At 33.6% G+C, this 23,828-nt stretch overlaps 1 protein-coding gene across 1 annotated transcript in view; it reads right to left on the bottom strand.

Annotated features, from left to right (window-relative positions):
• LOC129802361 (cyclic nucleotide-gated cation channel subunit A) overlaps nt 1-23,828 on the bottom strand; it is a 224,183-nt gene that overhangs the window by 65,415 nt on the left and 134,940 nt on the right. Inside the window, exons 3-5 of the mRNA XM_055848112.1 lie at nt 6,799-7,092; nt 5,226-5,550; nt 343-1,166 (exon numbers count right to left, since the gene is read on the bottom strand). Coding sequence (XP_055704087.1) covers nt 343-1,166; nt 5,226-5,550; nt 6,799-7,092 — 1,443 coding nt within the window. The remainder of the gene's footprint in view (nt 1-342; nt 1,167-5,225; nt 5,551-6,798; nt 7,093-23,828) is intronic.

Below are 23,828 nucleotides of genomic sequence, written 5' to 3'. Positions count from 1 at the left end.
TCAGTGTATTCATTATCCTTATAGCATTGTATCCGTTGTACCATATGGCGTTTGTGAACATCTTTTTGCCAACTGCTAATGACGACTCGTTAGGCTTTCCATCTTGTCCACAAGTTTTTATTTCATCTCCTTTCTGACAATGACCAATTTCGAAATTAGTATTTTTACCACGTTCCCACACATCCCCTCACCCTCCCATACCTCGGGTTTCTCACTGTATTTTTTCCGGTGTCTTTTCCCAGTTTCGGGTAATTTGTAAATGAGGAGACCACACGGGATACACGGGAAATGGTAACACTGAGCGCAAGAGGAATTTGATAAAATTATGATATATGTACTTACCCTGAAACTCCTTCCTGGCTGCACTTACTGATGTCACGATATTGGCAACATGTCCCAGCACCGTGGCGAATAGCATCAATCCGAAGAGCAATTGAACGATGACAAACACGTACTCGGCTTTGGAACGCGGTCTTGGCAAGTCGCCAATGGTCGTTAGTGCCAGTGTACACCAATAGTAACTCTGAAGATACTGCTTCACAACATCTGCAGACTCCGAATCGTGGTATACCCAATTTTTCGATCCGAACCCATTGTTCTTGTAGATGATGTGGTAGAGGCATCCATTCCAGTGGAATATCACGAGGAGATAGTGTATGAGCGATGTTGATCTAAATAGGTTCGGGTAGTTTGTATGTCGCTCCGTGCGATCCATAAATGCCCAGAACCGATAGATCTTTACAAGACGGAATGATCGCAGAATCGAGTTAAATCCGATGGATAAGTATAAAAAATCTAACGGCAACAAACAAAGGCAATCGATATAAAATGTCGTTGAGTTCATGTAGTGCTGTCGCAATTTTGTCGAATCCGTCTGTAGGACACCATCCTCCAGGTATCCCGTGCGAAAGTGGAACAAGATATCGACGAGGTATAAAAAATCGGAAAAATAGTCCAGGCAGAACCATACCACAATGGATTCTACATTGATCTCCTGAAAGGCGAAGCGATAGATGATGACCCAGAAGTTGTATAGAAATGCCATGGATACGACCATGGACCAGTAGTAGCATAGCCGCCCGGCTGGATCAAAAACAAATGTCCATTTGCCACTAGGACGAGCCCGAGATGCGCTTGATGATGAGTATCCCGATCTCCGAGCCACTCTGCAAGACACATTGCCCCCCCAGGCAAATAATGGAACATCAATTAATTATCAACACTTGTGGAATTCTATGCCCCGGATATATGGTGTACTGTGCAATTTGCTTGAGGTTTACGTCTACCCCGCATCCCAACACCCCCCAAAATGATGGAGCTTAATCAAGATGTACACCTCTTTGGCAAACATCTAAGTTGTCTCATTGACACATGGCGTACAATAGCGGATGTCTTGTTTGCATTGAAGGCACAATGGAGGAAACTCAATATTGATTTCACAAATTTTCATCCCATAATCCTCCAAGTCTGAAAACCTCATTTCCCATTTCTGGCCCACCTTACACACCATACCCTGTTCCCTGATTGCTTTCCACATATCACGATTTTGGAACAAGCTCAAGTTGGAGTCTCTCACATGGAATTTCCTAATACTATTCTGGTTTTGAATCAAAATGGAAATCTGAAGAGTACTCGAAGATGTAAGAACCTTAATGCTCCTGACAACTTGATTAAAATTTATAAATAGGATTATTTGTGCAAATGATATAATTTTCTTCAATGTACGATTCCATTAGTCTATTTGAAACCTATTGCCAAATTCAAAGCTCAAGTTTATAAAATTTCACCTTTTTGCAATATATTCGACAGCATGTAAGGCTTACTCTGTAAACCTTAAAATTTTATATTCGAACCTTAAACTAAAATAATTAAAAAGTGGTTTGGAATGTATACAAAATGTCCCCATCATGTTTGGTTTTGAATTATACAACCTGAGTTATTAATTATGGACGATAATCTTCTAAATCTATATCAAATACAACCATTACTAGTGGCAGGTGGGGCTACTTTGAGCTACATTACTATACGATTTTTCGCATATTTCTAGTAGAAACTGGGTTTTACATATTGTAATTTGGATGGATAATATAATTGTGGATCTAAATAAAATATAGAGGAAGTGTGCCAAATTTCGACCAGCTTCTAATTTCGGCCACTTTGAGTGTAATTTCGGCCATGCAAATAAATTAATTAAAATTATGTATGTAATCTTCGAATAGTCAATGAATTCATTTTGGTTTTAAATATTTATTTATTTTAGGATGTATTAACACAAAGACCGTTAAATTTTAGGTATAATTTGAATTTATATTGCGTTGTAAAAACTCAGTGTGGAAAGAGTCTCACAAAAAATGTGACAGATCGATTGTATTTCTAGCAGTCTTATGATTTTTGGTGAAGCACAAAAGGTTTTCCTTCGGTGTTTTTCATGAAAATTGATTAGTTTTCATTAAAGATTGTTTCTGTTTATGTTAATAGTGAATCAATCTTTAAATTTCGGGTGAAATTTCCCAGCTGGATCCTGTATTTCGCGTAAAAAAGTATATACTTTGTGAGCGTCTCTCCGGTGAGGTAGTGTTGCTTATTCCGGCAACATCTTTTGCTTTCCTAAATTTCTTATTCATTTTGTGTTTTTTTTCAATTTCTGATTTCTATAATGTCCAGAGAAAAAAAAACCATCGCGTCTATGAAAAAGATGATGTGGAAAAGACATTGGAAGAGTTCAGGAAGGCAAATTGCTACGGGAATCTGTGCGTAAATTTGAGATGCTACTCTTCAGGTCTTCAGGACCAATTACACGGAAGATCTCAAGGCTTGTGAGTCATATAAACGTATTAAACTAAATATTAAACTCGTTCCGTTTGACGTTTTGAAATTTTCTATACGTTGCGTTACAAAAGGTGGCAAGAAAAAAGGTGGCCGGAATTTCACTCAAAGTTTCCGGAATACTACCCAAAGCAATGTCCATATTTTTATTAATTTTTCAATATTTTAGGAAGTGATTTAAAGAAAACAAAAATGATAAACTAGTTTTCAAGATTCCACACAACCCTCCCGAAAAGGAAGTAACAAAAAATATCAGTATGACTTCAAATTATTGCATGTCAAACTTAGGATTTCGGTGCTTATATGCAACTATGCCGAAATTTGGCACACTCACCCTAATTGTAAGAACCAGATTCATTTAGAAATAGGCGAAAAAGTCGTATAACAATGTAGCCCCACCTCCCTCTACAGTTATGCATTTGATGTTATTTCTAATTTTGAGAAATAGTACAATACAGGGCTTAAATTCAGGATTTAAAATTTCATTGGAATTTGGTCGACTGTGTAGGGCGTACTTGTAAAATCTATAATTTCATACAACAACCTTGAAACAAAATTAATCAAAAATAGTTGGAATACATCAAAAGCAGTCCCTGCCACGGTTGGTTTTCCATTAGACAATCGGTGTTTTTATTTATAAGACCTCATATTTAAAGATTTGATTGATCGATTCATTTATTTATTTATTTTTTTTGTCCCACTTCCCCATGCGGCTCTCGCCGTCTTATCGTTGATTCAAACCTCCAGGACGGAAACAATGCAAAGTCCTTTCATTCGTTGTAAGTTTTGCGACCGTACATAAGCACGTGGGTCATAGGGCGGAATCACCACTTCACGCCAGTGCCCCACTTTTCACCACTTAAATTGAAATCGCAATTTTTCCATTGTTTATGAAATAAATTATCCTTAAATTTGTTTGTATCTCTACTGCTGTTCCTTATAGAGTCGAAAAACACTAATTTTTTGTTTTGAATTTAAATCTTTGAGCATTTTTTACGGGAATATTTTAAGCAAGTTCATCGCATCCAATATTTCTTACCAAATATATTAAGTGTCATGAAACTTTTATCGAACAAAATTTACGATTTTGAATAAATAATTTGTCTATTTAACAATTAATTACATTCGGCGAATACATAACATTTGTATTTAGTTAGTTAATGTTTCATTTTTTATTATTTTTATGTAAAAATGAGCCATGGCGGAAAGTGGTAATATTCTAAAATTGATTCACCACCTGTCGCCATTGTTTTTTAATAGAAGCCGCTAACTTCACATCATAGATGCTCATATGTCAAATCTGCTATGTTTACTTTCCGCAATAGTCTAATAATTTGATTTCTCAAATAAAAATGAAGAAAAATAATTTAATGTGAGTAATAATAAGGTGAACACGAGGAAGAAGATTTGCTGAATGCATTCTTTGCATAATGTCATATGCATATAAAAGTGACGACAAAGTGGTTATTTTTGTACTGTTATTGAAAATCAGTTTTTTAGGTACGCCCGCGTTAAATTGTAGTACTTTTGTTTTTACGAATTTGTAGCTAATATCTAAGTAACTTTTTGTCAAATTTGAGTTATCTGATAATGAGTCAAAAGTTATAATACAGTTAATTTCATTTTTTCCTAAATGTGGCGATAAGTGGTTACTCCACCCTATTACACGGGAAAGGCCATTAGCCATAAAGGCCATTTTTCAAACACATCTATGGTTACCGGTTTTATATTATTTCAAATCTGAGAGGTAATTCACGAGCGTAACCAGATAAGTTTTTCACTGGTTAATGGTTAATATATTTCATAAAAATAACATTATCTTATAGCTTAAAAGAAGGAAAAGTGTTTTGGATTCATATAAAAAGAGTATTGTACGAGATAATTAGTTTTGGTCATGGCTAAATTTCCGATTAATCAGGCAATCGACAAATGAAATAGACAGTTACTAGTAACCAGTTGTGACTGGTTATTTTCAAGAATTTGACCTCTGAATTTGAGACTTTAAGAGCACTCCAGAAGGATTTCATTCATATTCAATGAAATTTTGTCACTTTATATAGGGCATACTGTAAACCTAAATTTCGATAGTCCAACCTCGAAACAAAATTAGTCAAAAATTGTCACAATACACCCAAAATAATTCCCACGAAAATTAGTAGGGTAAAGCGATACAAGTTGGACATAGTGTTATAAGTTGGACAATTCGCCGGTACAAGTTGGACAGGTATTTTTTCTTGAGGACTGGAAACCAAATTATAGAACTAAAGCATTAAAAATATACAAATAAAATGAAGTACTTTATCAAGAAAAAAACCCTGTCCAATTTGTATCATTGTCCAACTTGTACGACTTTACTATACCTCATTAAACAATCAATGATCATAGTTATATGTACTAACCTCTCGGGTCCGTTACAACCATTGCCGCTGTTGTTGAGGTGATTACTGGACATTGTGCCTATCGTGTTGGCATTACTGCATCGCGCCCCGCTTCGATTCCACGAACTCAATAGTGGCTGCTCTGCCTGTTTCAGTCTACCACGTTCCTTCCGTTGCTTCCTAGACAGGTCCATCTCTGACGCCGTGGCCGAGACATGTGAATGCGGGGTTCGGGTGACAACACACGGTGCTGATAAACTATCTCGCGATGTAGAGAAGAAACCCTGCTGCGATATACTCTGACCTAGTTGTGGTCTAGACATGCCAAACTTCGAGCTCACAATATCTGCCTCGATTTATGGTGGATAAGCGATCCGGAAGGAAGAGAAAAAAAGACACCAGCAGAGACATAAATAAAATCATTCAAATAACTTACACCAAGATAGGGTGACAATTTCGAAACTTTTCTTCGCATACACAGCACAATTCCTTTTGCCCCCATAGTCTCACCACTAAAAATATGTATGTGTCAATGTCTGAAGAAATTTCTAACTCTCATCGTGACATTTGATTGCGATAATGATGAAATTTATGACGGTTTTCCCATTTTCTCTACTTCAATCTCAGTATAACAGTGAGATGTTTAATAAAGCAGTTTATTTAAATTTGAATTGATTCGGTTTAACAAAAAATGTTTCCGAAACAATCCGAAGTTGTTATGACGTAAAATTGACTGTCATTTATTGCTCTTTTTCTGTAAATTTAATGGGATTCACGATGCATGCTATAAATCATGCTATATATAAGTTTTGAAATTGTCACCCAATTTTTTTTGTGGAGAATGGTGATAGAGGAAGAAATATTGTGAGTCCTCAGCAGTACATCGTCTATTGTTATTTTTAGCAATGATCATCTCCTGCAGAGGAAAAGTGTCTCCTCTGCAGCTATGAAAATGCTTCTACGTGACAATGAAAAAGGGGTTGGAGAATAATGTGTATAAAACATTTTTCTCCACAAAAGGAACACATTCAATAGATAATGATGGTACAATAATGGATGCTCTCTGGTGGAATTAGCTGTCAATATACTTTGCTGTCGTCGTAAGGGTGGTCGGGAGTTGGAGAATTTTTCTACTTGACCAGCTATTTCTACAAAAAAAAAGGAAAACTTTCGCTCTACGTTAGGGGTATGTCGCGTCAAAATTGCTTCAAGAGAGTTCGTGTTATCGCATGGAAGTGCTCTCAATTGCTCCTCTTGGTTCTAACAGACACAGCACGCAAACAATAAGCGTAGAAGAAAAAAAGTATCACAATTCTACGATGGATTGGATGCGAGGTGGAATGGGTGATTAAAGTGAAATAAAAACAAACTCCTTGGATATCTCATCCACTAAAAGACACATGATCATAGAACAGATTCGAGGAATGCTAGCGCTATATACAAGATTTTTTTAAGGGTACTTTTTTTATATGTAGCGGGATAGGCTAAACAGATGGAAGAGTGAAACAGCTAAATGCGTGTGAATGCAACTTATAGATGGATGAGTCGACACTTCTTGCAATTTTTTTTGTTTGTTTTCAATCTAATGTCTTACCAACGAGACTCTGGCGACTCAGTGAGTTTCGCCCGGCCATGTAGTGGCCACCGGGTAGCAGGAATGACGAAGGATTAATGTTGGGATTCGCCAGGTCGGCCGTCGCGAGGACATCGAGCTCGAGCGGTCTGGCTGGCGGTGTTGCCAGGGCACCATTGAGGGAAAGCCGCTGCCGACCCATGGGCCCGCAGACATCATTGTCGTCATTGCCACCAACCACCAGGCGACCCCATGGTGACGCCTCAGTGGCTTGTGACAGACTTTGAGATGGTGGATGATTCACATCATCAGCACCTACATACAATACACAACAAGATGATTTTTTTAGACACCCAGCCAATAGCATCGACTATGGGGACTTTGAATGGATTCAAGCACACAAATCACACTAAAAATGGCATTAGGGGGAAGTGGGGCACCTTTGAATTGGGGCACCTTTGAATTGGGGAACCTTTGAAATTGGGCTTTTTTCTACTATTTTTAAATGGAATTGAGCTTTATCATGACGCAATTTAGCTTCGCAATTGGTTTGTTGAGCTAAATTATATCATAATAAGGTCCAATTTCATTTAAAAATAGGAAAAAAGATCAATTTCAAAGCTGCCTCAATTCAAAAGTGCCCCACTTCCTCCTATATATATATATATATGTCACTAGAGTTGATAATACTCGTATTTGCGAAGTTATTTTTTATAGATGAAAATGAAATTAATTTCAGAGTGGAATTTTCAGAAAAGCCATACGCCATTTACACTAAAACGATAAGATGAAAGCCCTCAGAAGAAATAGAATTCAATCTAAAATCATAATTTAGGGGAATGTATGCATGGTTCGCACAGAGTCAACCTTCAAACAACGCAAATTTTCTCCTTGATTACAAAGAGCTAGTTCGTCATTTCTTAGCCATAAGATAGATAATTATTAAGGTCATAAGATGAGATGAGAAATGGTAAGTCAGCTCTTTGCAAACAAAGAGAAAATTCACATCGTTTGAAAGTTCACTCTGTAGTCTGTGCGAACTATCCATACATTTCCCTAAATATTTAATATTCCCTTAATATTTGGAAATTTGGAAATTTTAATAGTCTATGAAACAACATAATGCCGGCTTCAGACTGGAGGTTTACCCCAGTTCCGAAAGGCTTAAAAATCTAAATAACAAGCAATTTTATTGATTTTTCAAAATCTTATGGATCTTTTGCCCTTAACATTTGATTATAAACAACAATTCCCTAAGAAATCATGTAATTCTCTAAGAAACCTGATAAGGAATTAGAGAAATTAAGGCTAAGCCTTAGGTCTGAAGCCCGTATAATTGACGAATTCTTCACCAAAATCATTTACTAATGGTCCGAAGAATTTCCAAATCTGAATTCACTGCTTCAGTGATTCTAAATTTAGGGGAAGGCAGGAAACTTTCACTCAGCTAAAAAGGAAATTTTCATGAACTGAAGTGTGCCACAATCACGATATAGGGGGAAGTGGGGCACTTTAGAATTGGGATACCTTTGAAATAGAGAATTTTTCTTCAATTTTTAAACGGAATTGGTCTGTACGGCGATAAAATTCATCTCATTGAACCCATGATGAAGCTGAATTACATTATTATCAGGCTCAGTTCGATTTAAAAATAAAAGAAAAGTACCTAATTTTAACGGTACCCCAATTCAATGGTAGCCAGATGAACCATTTTTCAGAAATTTATTTTTGATGATAGATACCGTAAGTGCCGGTAACTTTGACACCCTTCTGTTCGTAAGCTTTTCTTTACTTCTAGAAATTAAGGACGGTCTTTACCGACCCGATCTACCATGTCTGATCGGTGAGAATCGTTCTTAAACAGAATTAAAGAATAGCTTACGAACAGGAGGGTGTATAAGTTACCCGCACTTACGGTACTTTACTCTTTAAAGCTCCTAAGAATCAAAACGTGTCCTTCATTTGCCCTTGATCCTATTCTGTCGTATCTAAAAAAATGTTTATTGGAAAATTGAAAAAAAGTATTATTTCCATATTTACCAATATAAAATTATAATAACTAATAGTTTATCTTTCTTTGTAATGAACTATCTGACACATTTCTGACATAGGGGAATCTAGGTTCTTACTTGACTGCTTAGTAGCCGAGATAATTGAATTTATTCATTTTGGACACGTTTTTTGACCACCTACCTAACCTAGGTTCCCCTATGTCAGAAATGTGTCAGATCCCAAGAAGCATTTATCGCCATAAATAAGTAGAGATGTCTGATATCTATTCGAAAATGATGGCGAAGACTTTACAAATTTCTGCTATATAACCGTATAAAAAAGGCCCATATTCGGGTGAATGGGGAATTTTTATAGCCAAAATATAACAATTTTTTACTTTAGAGTTAATCAAGTCATCGTGTACGGTAAAATGTATTGTTTATGACTAAATGAAATATAATCACTCTGTCATACCAATATTACAACTATCGACTAAAGAACTGTCATTTCTTGTCAATTTTTCTTTAAGACTTCCTCAAATATTTTCCTCAAATAACTAAATATTTATACTGAACGATTCAGTCACATTTTTTGTGCCTCGTGCACTTTTATCGCGTATGAAAGTTTAAAGCAATAATTGTTTTCCGTTAGAGGCTAAAATATTAGTGAGCAAAATTTCATTGCCGACTTGAAATTCTTGAGGGAAAGCTGAGAAATTAAATAAAACAAAATTGAATAAATTTATTGCTTTTTACATTATATCATTTAAAAAACTTATAGTTTTTAAATTTTTACTGCGTGTATTGATAGAATACAGCCCTTCAAACAATAATTTGGACAAATATCATTGCACTGCAATGTTTTGTGTATCATTTTTCCATTAATTTGAGTTTGTCGTCGCCAATTTTCTGTATTTTTCCACGCCATAATCTTCTTTTTGTTCTGATAAAATAAAATCATGATATTGTAACGCGAATAAGTAAGAAAAGCAGAAAATAAAACACATTTATATATTTTAGTGATTATATTTATAAGATGTCGTATATTATATTTACATTTTGTAGACTTCTTACGACAATAATATCACTACACAGCAAAAATGTCAAAACACTGAAAGATTATGCTTTTGATAAACTTTTTCTGCATTCTGGGCACTCATTCTGCAATATGATTTCATATCAAATGATCTGGAAGCTGTCCTAACGCTTGTACTTGCGGTACACTGCAATTAAAGGAAGAAAATATTAGCTCTCACAAACAAAGTGTTATTTAACTACTTTTTCATCATTTGTACTTACTTTGTAAAATTTAATGCCTTTTATCTGTATACTCGATTTTTCTACACACGCTGGTGCATTTCGGGACTCTAATTAATGTGAGACATCACTTTTTTCACAAATTTGCACTCGCAGATGAACTTCTGCTTAGTAAACAAAGTAGAATTTGACAATCTGGCAGCGTCATACAAAAAGAAGACAAGTTGTATATAACTTGTGTCTTTTATGGAACAAATGTAACTAAAATATATCAGAACATGATGTTCATACAATTTCACGACATTATGTCAACATAATGGCATGAATATGTAAGATAAATATACTTTAGAAATATTTGACATAGTTTTATGCATTTTCACTCAAAAATAGATTAGATTATGACTTGTTTATTGATCGAAAAATGTTTAGTCGCAATTTTAAGGGAAAATAACAATATTTTAACTGGAATTTATCAAACAAAATGTATTATATGTATTAATTGAAAATAACTGATATTTTCTATACATTTTTTAGTCAAGTTATTATACTGGCATTCAACGCACATAATTTTCATATAATTTACATCCATTGCGTTCGTACATTATATTTTTAAGAAATAGCTCGATTACGTTGAAAATATGTTGGTTACATTTGAGACATACATTATTTGGATATCAAATGCCCCTTGGGATAGTTCATTACTAAGAGAGGTAAACTATTAGTTATTATAATTTTATATTGGTAAAATATGAGATAATATATTGAATTTTGTGAGAAAAGTCTATTGTTCATACGTAATTCAAATGTATAATTTCTGGATAACGATAAGTTTTTTGATCCTATAATATTCAGGAGAATATTTTTGTAAACGATGCAAGTCGTCCTGTGCATCCTTTTAATGGATTTGAAGAATATTTAGAGATTTATGGGAAAATCTCGAACATTTCAAGCAAAATGAGGAGATAGGGATATGGTTCGTTCCTGGAATATTTTCCTTGAGTCCTGCTCTACACATCCTTGAGTCATCCTTGGACACCAATATCCTATGATGTACCATTTTTGATATAAAGCAAATTTCACAAAATATTTCTAACCAATTTCTTAAAGATTTTCATCTTAATCTAGCTCAGAAACCAGACGTTATGGACCATAACTTTCTTCGGGATATATACTCGGGAGACACCAAGGAACCCGAAAATTCCGGTTATTTGAAATCACACGGAAAAAGTTTTCATTTTGTTGCACAATGTATCTAATTAGAAAATTGCAGTGTCTGATTAGGGTAAACCACCGTCTAAAGGAGACTTTCTAATTACTAGGGAATATTTGAAATTTTGAGGTGTAATTTAAATTTTGTAATTTAAATCTATCATACGATAGATACAAATGTCACAAGATGAAACAAATCGATAATCACTTAGATCCCCTACCACTGCAGAATCTTGCTTGTATAATTCAACGATCTATAAATAATTGGCAAACACCCTAAAAGCGAAGCTCTCTGTATTTGTTCAAAAACATTAACTCCCAGCTAAACGCACATAATACAGACAATGGATGGTGCATTATCAAACAGAAAAAGCTTTTTGTTGGGAAATACATTAACTATTCTCCTTTGACGTCATGTCATGTAAATTTACATATAGGTATATTATATTTCCCTTAGGTCATTTCGGTGCAGAAAAATATTTACCAGTAACATCATTTTCCAGTATAATTGGATAAGACTTTCAAGGGACGTTGACGAGATTTTATTTTAATCAACAACATCTCGCTCTGATAAACAATTATAAAATACATCAAGTTTAATATGTAATGAACTTTAAAAAACGGTTTTCACCGACGTGGCAGAAAATCCCAATTTTCGTGTGCAAAAATCCCCCTCATGATTCAATTTTGCGTATAAAAATGAATCAATATTGAAAGGATTAAAGGGGATTTTACAATTTCAGAACACACTTTTTCCCTCAAAACGAACTCAATTCATTCTAAAATTTTGCTACAATTGTTCTAGACTCTTCATAAGTGTCCTCATGTAAAAAGAATTTAAATTGTTAAACACTATTTTTTAAAGTCAAAAAAAATCCGTTTACAATTTTATAATGTTGTTAACAAAAGGACCAAATTAACATATATATATATTATTTAATTTAACGTCACTGTTATCACTCTTTCGAAAAATCACTTTTGCAAAATCAATACCCTATATGTGTAATGTGTACTGTAAAAACAATTTAATAAATTTTCCATCATAGAATTAATTTAAACGATCGGGTAATGGCATCAGAATTGAAAAAAAGAGAATTAAATTTAAATTACCCCTATAAATCCGTAAAATGCATTTCACCACATAAATTGCCTTGTTTTAGTTTTATATTTTATTTGTTTTAGGCCATTATCCAACGAATATACATATACTCATAGCCCTTTAACAAGATAATTATATAATTATCACAGTAATTAAAAAAAATATTATATCCAATTTTTAGGGAGTGATTAATAAAAACAATAAATTATAGGCTACAATCACATTGACCTAAAACTTAATCATTTTTCTCAAATTTATTCATTTTTATTCGAAAAAAATGGAATTATCAAGGTTTTGATGTTCCATTCTTTTTAATATTCGATTTCAATATTAAAATTAAAAAAAAAAACCTTTGTTAACTTTATTAACTTCAGCATATTTTAACATTTCAGTACCATTTAAACACTTTTAGGAAGATTGGATCACCGGTGACCCAAAAACAAAATTTTTCCTACAGGCATTTAAAGCATCGTTATGCTCTAAAAAGTCAGAAAAATCGTTTTTTCGGACCTTTGATCATTAACCCTCTCGTCCTTAGAGGTTTAAATGATCCTAAACGATCTTTTTTGATTTTTTTTTGTATATTTTGGCGACTCAGATAAGTCGAACAACTCGATTTTTTACAAAATTTGTTTTATTCGTTTTTTGAATACATCTTCATACTCTGTACCCTCCCTGTAAATATTATAGTTACTTGAAAAATAATTATTTTCAAAGTAAAGGAGATTTTAAATCTCAAAAATCCTACACTCTGCATGTGAAATCTCAGCTTCAAAGCGCTCTCCTGTAAAATTTGCCTACTGCGAGTTATTCCTTTTTTATTCTGAGCGATCGATTAGACGTACAATTCTAATTTAAAATTACAAATAAAATTGAAAAAAATGCATAAGTTTTTAAAAATTGATTTGATGCTTTAACAATAATGGGAAGAATGTGTTAATGCCATTTTCACTTAACCGGAAGTATTTTAATTGCGTTTACGCAAAATCATGGGAAGAGTAGAGAGATCCTAATTGCACATTGCACAAATTGCCACAGAATTTGTGGAGGAAATTAGTGGTAAGTGCTTTACATAAACAGAACAGCTTTAAAAGCACAGAAATGTGAAAGTCAACAAAACTGAGCTTTGTAGTGCGGAATGATCCTCGTAAATTATTAATAAAGTAATTAATGGGGTTTGTTTTACTTAAGTGTTTTGCTTTATTGAAAAACTTTTCTATATTTTAACTTTAGAAATTTTCATGCAGGAATTGTTAATCGTTTGAGAAAATTAAACTTCAAGTGTTCCATGTAAATCTCATTCAATTTAGTACGAAAAGGTGAGACCACATTGACCTAGGCTTACATTGGGAACGCTAGTTCTCGTGTCCTTATGAAAGGAATCTGGATTCAGACATAATTTAATTTAGATCCTCATTTCTTTGTCGATTTAAAATGCATTATACAGAAAAAAAAAATATTTCGTAAAATCGAATGCAAATGTTTATAAATTCCTACTGGAGAATTACGAAATGTTCGTAAATCGTATAAGTTCGTAACAGGTTGCAAATTTATTCACAAACATTGTGCATACCGTTACCACTTGACGAGTATTGTTTTGTTTTTTAATTAACATTTTTTCGTACATTTCCGTTTATCAGAAACTTTACGAACAAATGACAGAATTTTACGAGGACTTTTTTGTTTTTACGAATATTCATGTGCAAATGTTTGTAAAAAAAAATACTCGCCATGTGACCAAGTTACGAAAGATGTTTGTAAAAAAATACAAACTTTTACAAACATTTTAGTGGGTTATTCAATTTACGATCATTTCGTAAGTCCCCTAATAGGAATTCACAAACATTTATAAGCAATCTTAAGAAATATTTTTTCTATGTAGTTGAAAGTCTAGTTTCCCTTATAAATATTCGAAAAAATAACCTTTTTAATGCAGCCCAATACTTTTCCTCTTTTTTGATGAATTTAGTATCATCTCCCCTAAATAATCAAACTTCAAACCTATATAACTGATAACAAACTAATTTTCGAACTATATAATGCTGTGAATAAACAAACAAATAGCTTGATATGAATAATAATTGCAAATGTCATGAAATGTTCTGCATGTCAAACACAAAAATTTTCCTTTATTATACGATATGTAACTTTGGATAGATCGGATAGATACTTGTTTGAACTTAGAATGCAATTACGTGAGAGTGATATTAATTTGAAATGCAAGACTGTAAATTTTCAGCAATTCCCATTTTGTGGAAATTTATGGAACCACATCATTTGACAATATATCTCAAGATTGTCTATAGTAGTATGAATTTCATTAAAGTGTTCCGTAACTTGAGATAATCCCTCCATCATGCCAATTAAAGTTGTCGCCCAGACGAAAATTTAATTTAAAATGGACACCTTCACTGAAGAATTGCACGTCAACAGAAATATAATTTGGTGAGTGATATTTGGAATATGAAATGTAGAGGGGAAAAAGGAGCTTTTTGTGCACAACATCCAGATTATAATCTTTTAATTTCATTAACCTGCTGCACACAGAGCTTTTTTGCCTAATTTAATCTACCAGTGGATCCAAAGTGGGAGTCCCGATGGTTTTTTGGTAGTGTGAAACAATACAATGGACGCATTCTGTCATGGTTGATCCCATGCCAGTTACTCAGACTAATATATTTGGGTGCTCGCTCAGTATGATAGGGATGGTGGTGCACTGTGAATACTGAAAGTAGTAGCTCTGGTTATTTCAACTAATTTTATGGTTATCAGAATTTTAATTAGAAGTTTAGCTCCATTATGCTCAGTGTTCTATAAAATTTGTTTAGTCAAGAATAGAAATTTAGCAAAAACACCTATTTGTAAGTTAGTAAATTAAGCGCCATGTTCGAATGATCTGGCGTCAGTTCCGTTTCCCAGATTCTACGGATTAAACTGTAGATGCTATTGAAAATGTCATTTGCTCTGTGTTTCACTAGCTTTACATGCATGCTGTCTCACCTAACTTCATTTAGCGTATTTCCTTCGGACACATCTGTCCAAGAATTAGTGTCGTCATCCAAACCGTTTGCAGCCATATTCTTTTCTGCCTTTCGATTATCTAGGGGAAAGCACACTACCTTCGGACAATTTATTTTTTTCTCTTTGTTTCTTGTGGATTTCACCCATAGCTCTTTTCTGAAAATTTGAGGCATTGAACTACCTACTAAAATATAATATTATAATGGGTCAAATTTATTTATAACACTTTGAAAAAAAAAAGTTTTGTGCGAAGCATAAATCGTCCGAAAGTAGTGCGCTTTCCCCTATCATTTTTTACAACAGAGCAGAAGCCGGTGGACTAGGACGCACTATCGTAAGTACCACAGTACTACATGTACTACAGGAGAACAGCGCTCCTGGATACTACATGTGCAAGAGCCTGATAACATTGACATTGAATTGACTGAAGCGATATTGTGAAAGATCCATTAAAGACTACAAGGCACGTTTCCGGCATATGTAATTAACTATTGATCAGCTCTTTAATATTCGTCAAATACTGTGAATATGAAAGTACTGGGAGCACAATATCTCAACACATCAGCTGCTTGTAGACTTCAGACAGGCCTATGACATGGTCGGCAGATTAGCCTTTTGAAATGCTATTTCGATTTGATAAGCTGACAAAAGCTGATAAGGTTAATGAAGATGATCATCTCCAAATCAACGTATTATAAGACCGGGAGATAGGAGAAAAGTCGAGTGCTTTTTGGTCTAAATAAGACACAGCCTGATTCTCGAGATTATTTAATCTGTAAAGGACATCTATAATCGAGAAACACATAACCTCAGAGTATGACTAAATATCGTCGGTTCCGAAGAAGACTATTGTAAGTCTACTTACAATAGTATAAAAAGATGATATCATTGGATGCAGAAACCTTAGATCTATATCCCCACAAAATTTTATGTTGATTAAGATATTCCTGCAATAGTTACAAGAAAAAAACTTAAAATCAGCGTGTCCAATTATTGAGTTTTTTGCCTACAATTTTGCTATAATTAATTTAAAAGTAGTGTTAACTAGAAGATATTCAATGCGTAAGTATGATGAAATAGTTTCAAAAGCTGAAAGTATACTAATTGCAGTGAAATTAATGAAAATAAATTTTAGCTGTCAAACTTTAAACCTCTTTCCTGTAAAGTTTACATTTTGGACTTACAATAGTCTTCTTCGGAACCGACGATATATGCATAATAGGCCCAAAAGGAGGCCTGGGTGCAGCGGTTCCGCGAGGAACCGCTCCATTGTAATCTGTGATCTATGACTAAATATTCTCGATGATCCGTCTGAGTATACTTGGGTCCTAAGTGTATACACTAGCGAATGACGCTCTATCTTCGAATTTTTTTCAACTTTGCCCTATAGTAGTCGTGAGAAGATCTGAATAAAATGAAACTATTCAGCTATTATAAATCCTTATTTAGTCAAGTTGGTCTACGCGATTAACATTAGTACTATAGAGCGCTCCAATCTCAAGGTGCAAAAGACATTCATTGAATAACGTTGAATAACATCAGACGAGAGGATGGGATTCAAGATCAACGAAATCAAGACAAAAGTCATGGTTACTAGGTTAGCTACGTACCATTAAGGTTTCGGAAAAATATCAGTCTGCACGAGTTAAATTTCTAGACCGCCAATGACATCAAGTAACTTAGTTTGATAGGTTAAGAAAACTTGCAACGCTCTCGTCAACATTATATCTAAAAACATCTACGGATCAAGACAGATCAAGGATCTTGATCATCAAACCAGTCATTACGTAAGGTTTTTGGAAGTATCACCGTTGATCCACATAGAAGTAAGGAAGCTCCTGTTCTTTGAACGACGAGTTCCTCAACGGATATCTTCATGATATAACTATGCACGGGAATTCCGAACAAGGATGAACATGAACCATGAACTTTGGGTACTGTATGAAGAAACCGGCATTGTCGCCTCTATCCGAACAAGAAGAATAATACCCTAGACACATTTACAACTTAACTCGAGAGACGGTTCATCATAACTGCAATTAAAATTTTGATAAGATTACATTTCCATCAGTTTCTGACTATTCCGTCTCAGCTTAAGGGCAGAATCACATTGACAATTAAATGCTCGCCGTAGCCTCACTGTATTTCGTTAATTTACGCATTTTCATTGCAATTCTTACGCAAATTTCTCATTACCGTATTACCTCATCTCATACTCAGTGGCACTAGGTGAAAATAATATAAGAAAATTGGAGAAATAAAACGAAAATTCGATAAACGGTGAGCAAGAAAAACTACGATTAACTTCTCCTACAATTTTTTTGCTCACCGTTTATCGAATTTTCGCTTTATTTCTTTAATTTTCTTATATTATTTTCACCTATTGCCACCGAATATGAGATAAGGTAATACGGTTATGAAAAATTTGTGTAAGAATTGCAATGAAAATGCGTAAATGAACGAAATACGGTGAGTATTTTACTGCCAATGTGATTCTGCCCTAAGCCGGGAAACGGCTCAGTTAGTGGGAAACTGTTGAGAAATTATTCAAATCATTTTTTTTAATTATAATTACGGTAAGCCGTGTCTTAGCTTAAGTCATACGTGTGTTTAGGTCTCGGACATAAACTGGTAAAGACAAATTTACCGTATGCCAAAGAAAAGGATGCCCAGGAAACTCTCAGTGTAAACTACCTCTTTTCAGATTGAGAATGTTCTAACGGGGAATCGCGATGTCACTAAGGGGGTGTGTTCCAACTGAGATAACGAAGAGGCATCGGTCTGTTCCTGCAGTGTGAATGTGGAACAAATTCATATCACACTCAGATATGTTGCCACTCATTTTTCATTAAAATTGATGACATGAAACGATGACATGACAATTAAATAAATTTAATCAGCAAAAATTTTCACGCAGCACTTTCTCTATGGCCATGCATGTATCAAGGGTGTGGAAAATGCTATCAATTTTCGTTTGACGCCATCAAAAAGAGAGGAAAAAAACTTTGGCATTACCAGTAAACGCAACAATTTTTATGAGTGGGTATATATCAGTTTATACATAAATAATTTATTTGATTTCCGGCCATGTGATGCTATTACATAGAAAAAAATAATAATAATGATGTGTGCCTAAATCATAAAAATATAATTGTCAACATAAATCCATCATTCGATAGAAAATGCCTCAATTGGGTAATTTGCTAAACTTTTATTTAACCTCATCCAACAGACCTCTAATTTGGCAATTTGGTCAGCATCCAGCTTCCACCATTAGGAAATGCAATCATTATTGGAAGGTTGAGTAAAATTAATTCTAAATGCAAATTTTACCACTTAGCAAATTCCATTCTCTACATCCAATGCAAATTCTGACAATTGGGCAGCCATTGGAAATCAATAGAGAGGCGAGAAATTGTGCTTGAATGTCTTGCAATTGTTGCAAATTAGATTCACAATGCCTCTTATCTGGGAGGAGATTATTTCCCCCCCACAAGCCGTAAATAGAGGACTCTTAAAGTTTCCACATAAAACTCACCATTAACTTTGTGACTCTATTGAATGCATTTGATATCGAGATCATGAGCTCGAGAGCAAATTGCCAAAGGCTATTGGACTTTTTCATTGGAATAAGACTCTTGTGCTTCAAGAATCATTCACATCATAAGCCCAACTGCGCTTAATAACAATTTTTATTCACTTGAACATCCTACTTGATTGTAGCACTACTAGGACTATCTGTCGAAAGAATAAATCGCTACGTAATGTTGCTAGGAATTATTGCCACGATTTTATTATACATTTTATAATATTTCTTTCCAGAAGAACCTAGTGTTGAGCTTATTTTCTTATCTTCGGCAAATGATTCCTGTTAGGAATATTATCTGTAATCCTGCAATGAAAATATAATAGATTAGATTTTCAAAGCAATGTTGCTTTTGATTAATCGTTTTAGAAAAGAAATAGCTTTTCATAGAAGAATGATAACACCATCAAAATGATGTTTTTAAATAATGAAGAATAAAAGATCCTATATGTCATTCGAGTTCTAGGTTCCTTAAGAAGGTTTGAAAATGCTAAAAATCTTCTAAAACTCATATCCAGTGCAAAAAAAGAGTAGAAGTTCCCTCGAAAATTTCATATCTCTATCTTAAATCATTTGACCTCTAACTTTAGTAACAAATATACGAAAAAACAACACGAGCTATTTTTTTATATTTTTTATTGTCTGATAATGTCAAAAAAATTTCGTCTAGTCCTTAGGGGTAAGATGAAAATTTTAAGAGATATGTATAAAAGCTGCAGCGCTGAATGGGCAGAATTTTATTAAAAAAAAGTCGTAGGTCAAAATTTCAAATTTGGTTGATAAAAAAAATTGATTACTAATAGTTCCGGTATATGTTTTACATTAGGAGAATTTCATGAAATCAAACGGGTACATTGACCACTATTGTTTTTAACTAATCTAATTTTGTACCAGGAATATTTCATAAAATCAGAATATACATGCCTATCTTTCTTAAAGGTTCCGCATAATGTGTCTCCAACTCTCTTGAACTTGAGGTGTCACGTAAAAAAAAATTTAAAAAGAAAACAAAAAAATAGCATAATATTCCAATTTTTTTCTCAACATAAAATTACAATATTTAATAAATTATTTTCTGAAATTTTTATTTAAATACTTTAAAAGTTCAGCCTACGGGACCTGATTTCGTAGACTTTTTGAAAAGTCTTACCTTTCGGCAGACAAAATTTTTCAAAGAAGGTTTATCGGAAATCCAAAAATCAAAAATTTTTTTTTGACTTTCTTTTTGATTTTTAAAAGAATTTTATACAAAAAGAAATATTTTCGATATATTTCACACGATGTTTCGTCTTGTAAAATAAATTGTGATCAAAACGAAAAAAAACCATCCTTCAAGTACGAGTTTCACTCATCAGCCATTAGAAAATATCTGCAATTTGTATTTCAGATGAACTTACTCCGAGAAATCTTGTCAACTGAAAAATAAGTTTTTTTTTTTCAAAAGGTCTGCGAAAATTAATTCCCATAGGTTAATTTTTTAAAATTTTATATGGAAAATTCAAGGAACAAATGCATAGCTTGAATTAGATAGATTTTGTATTATCTTTAAAAAAAAATTAGAAAATTTTCAGTTTTTTGAGTCTTCTTGACACATCTAACCCCTTAAGGATGAAGCCTGAATTAAAAAACCTAAACTTAGTATTTTCCGCGATTTTTTTTTTTTTTTGAGGAGAAAGAGAAGACCAAGCTTCTTGAAACTTTCTGTATGCGTTTATATGTAAATATTTCAAGTACCTAACTTTTTTTTCGAAAAAAAAAAAAACTAAATGGAGGACTAATGAGACGTTCACTAGAGCGCCGCGTCGCCGCTTTCCCTAGTTGATAGGAAATCTTCACCATGTAATTTTTGTCAGAGAAAAAAAAATCCAAAAAGATTTTCAATTTTCATTAGTGTATTTCATAGTTAAACCAAAAAAAAACCCAGAAAAATGTGAAATAGGAACTTTTCTTAAGGGTTTTTCAAAAAAGTACAAATTTCGAAACGAAATGTTGACCGGTTTTTAAGGAATTTTCCTGACCTTAAAGGTGTGCCATAACCGACAAGAATCTACTCTTGTACTGACCAAGATTACAACTTTATTGACCATTTTAACTGAAAAAAGAAAACATTTTTTTTAACTAATTTAACTCATACACTAAATTTCTTACAAGTCCTTTTTACCAAAATACTAACCACGGATCTTTTGTCGTTATAAGTACTGTTTAAGTGGATTTCTAATGAATAGAGGGAACTTGGGAACTATCTTAAAGATGACAGCACTTTCTTAAATAAATTCGAAGTCTGTCTTCCACACAATAAATCCTTTAACTTGCATATAACGGGTAGTGTATCTGAAACTTAATACATATGAAATGTAATTCAATCAAACCTAAATTAATAGTACCAACCTACCGCTAGAATGGATAGGCTTTGTGCTTCTAATGGATTATTATCGATTCTTTGTTATTCCATACCTAATTCAAATGATAAACCCAAATACTCAGCGTAATAAAACCTTTGATTAGTGGTAGGAAAATTAGCGCTAATTATATCTGGCGTCAATTAACTATCGGTTATTGGTTTAATTTTCTCTCTAATTCACTGTGTTCGTTAGCTTGAAAATAAATTGATAGTCACATTGAAAAGATTACGTCAAATATGAGCAAATTCTTTTGTGGATTAAAGTTTTACAAGTTCAAAATGATATTTGTAAGAAACATTGAAAGAATTAAAATAAATGCTTATTGTGATTGGTATTAGAATAATTTATTTTTCAGATAGTTTGGTATGATTAGCATATTAGTGATTCATTATAATCCTTGATCTGTAAGGAATACTTTCAGAAAATCGCACCGAAGAGAAGCGCTAAGGCTTAGTTAAGGAATATGCATTTCGCAAAAGAATTGTGAAAAAGTTTAAATGAGTAAAACTGCCACACCTAATTAATTAAATAAATTTAATTAACTAAATTAATGTAAAATGGTCACAGATGTCACTTTGAGAGTCTTGGGGAACCCCAAAAAATTAACCTCTGAGTCCGATTTATAACTTAATTTTCCTCAACCTTCTTCTTTTTCCATAAATAAGGTTTTTATTGAAACGAATTTAGGAAAAAGGAAGAAGAGTCTAAGACTTCGAGAGAAAAAGTGCCACTTTTCCCATGGGAACATCTTTCTCAGATTTTGAGGATAACAAGCCTTGTCTTTTTTTTCTAAACTCCATGGAAGCATTCTAAGAAATCTAACTGAACAAGAATTAAAGGTGAGATGGGGAAAATTGCAAGAAATGTGATTGTAACACCTTTAACATGTTCCTGATAGTCCTTTCTTCCAAATTCAGAGAAAATCTCATGGGATTTGAGTCTGGTTGGGTTTTTCCTGCTTGTTTCCACCAATCACTCGAAATAGTCAAATAAATCAACTTTATCAGATTTACTGTGACATTTCTTAAACCTTTAAACATTATTTGTGACAAGAATTTCTATATTAGAGAAATATTCCAGTCTATACCTATCACCAATGGGAATTTATGCGTGCAGTGTGAGCTATTTTAATTCATTAATTTATATTCTAATGAAAGGCAATCCCAATAAATAGACTAATTTTAGTGTGATAAATGAATGCTATAGTGCTGATAATTTGACCCGTAACTGAAAGAGGGACAATTTAGCGAGAAATACAACCTTTTTTAATCCATTTAATACACAATAATTTATAAGTTAATTAGAAAAATATGCCTCATGGGAAATTGAAGTGGATGAAAAACATCCTATCATACTATAGAGTCTATTTTTAAAACTCTTTTTAAAAATATTATATCCCAACCCCTGAGGGTTGTGCCTTTCGTGCGTGAATGGTAATTTCTGTATCTCTTTCACAATCTTATTGGTATTTTTAGCCCTGGCACTGTGTATCACCCTCTCATTTAGGGATTATTGCAGTAATTTTGCTCGAGGAGATGCCTGAAGTGAGTAAATAAAAACATTGTACCAATAATGGTAGGAAAAAAAGTATTTTCTGATGCTGAGAGATCACCCAGGAGATCTTTCATGTTTTCAGCTCGAATTCATATTTTTCTGCTGATAGAGGATTGTAGGGTGAAATCAGCAAACATATCCCCTTTCCCCCAGACGCAAATGATATTCCAGCAGACAAGTGTTCTCTATGGAACACCTTTCAACACCATTCAGCAATATGGAAAAGTTTTCTTGTGCTGTAACTCCCCATCCACATGGCAAGAAAAGCTGGGAAATTGTGTTTACTCTTTGATCGATATTGTTTTTCAGCACACTATCAAAATATTAGCTCTGGCACTTTGTACACTCAATTCCTCAGTCTCTTGCACACCATCTACCCAAAAATCACATTCCACTTAAATATTGCAATCTTGCAGAAGGAGAGTTTGATACAAGAATGCATTATATATTACATGCAAAAGCTCCAACACCATGACCAGCAAAGTGATAGAAAATTACATGGATAAAATATGAAACATAAAAACCAATAATAATCCCTTAAGTTTCGGTCATTTCCGTACAAACAATTTTTGGTCAGTAAATTAATCATTTGGAGGGAATGATTATAAGGAAAGGACCAACAAGTCTCTATATAGGTGGAAGTGAGGCGCCTTTGAAAGTGGGGCACCTTTGAATATGGGATTTTTACCTATTTTTAAATAAAATTGAGCCTTATGGTGATATAATTTAGCTGCACAAACAGATTGAGAAGCTAAATTACATTTTGATATGGCTCAGTTCCAATTAAACATAGGAGAAAAATTTAAATTTCAAAGGTGCCCGACTTCCCCCTAATGCCAATTTATGGGAAAGCATCATCAAAAGCTGAAAATCGATATCACTTACTGTCTGGTCCCTACATAAAAATATATATAAAAAGTTAAATAAATAAA

This window comes from Phlebotomus papatasi, chromosome 2 (assembly GCF_024763615.1).
Source record: "Phlebotomus papatasi isolate M1 chromosome 2, Ppap_2.1, whole genome shotgun sequence".
NCBI lineage: Eukaryota > Metazoa > Arthropoda > Insecta > Diptera > Psychodidae > Phlebotomus > Phlebotomus papatasi.
This window is presented reverse-complemented; position numbering and strand designations above follow the sequence as displayed.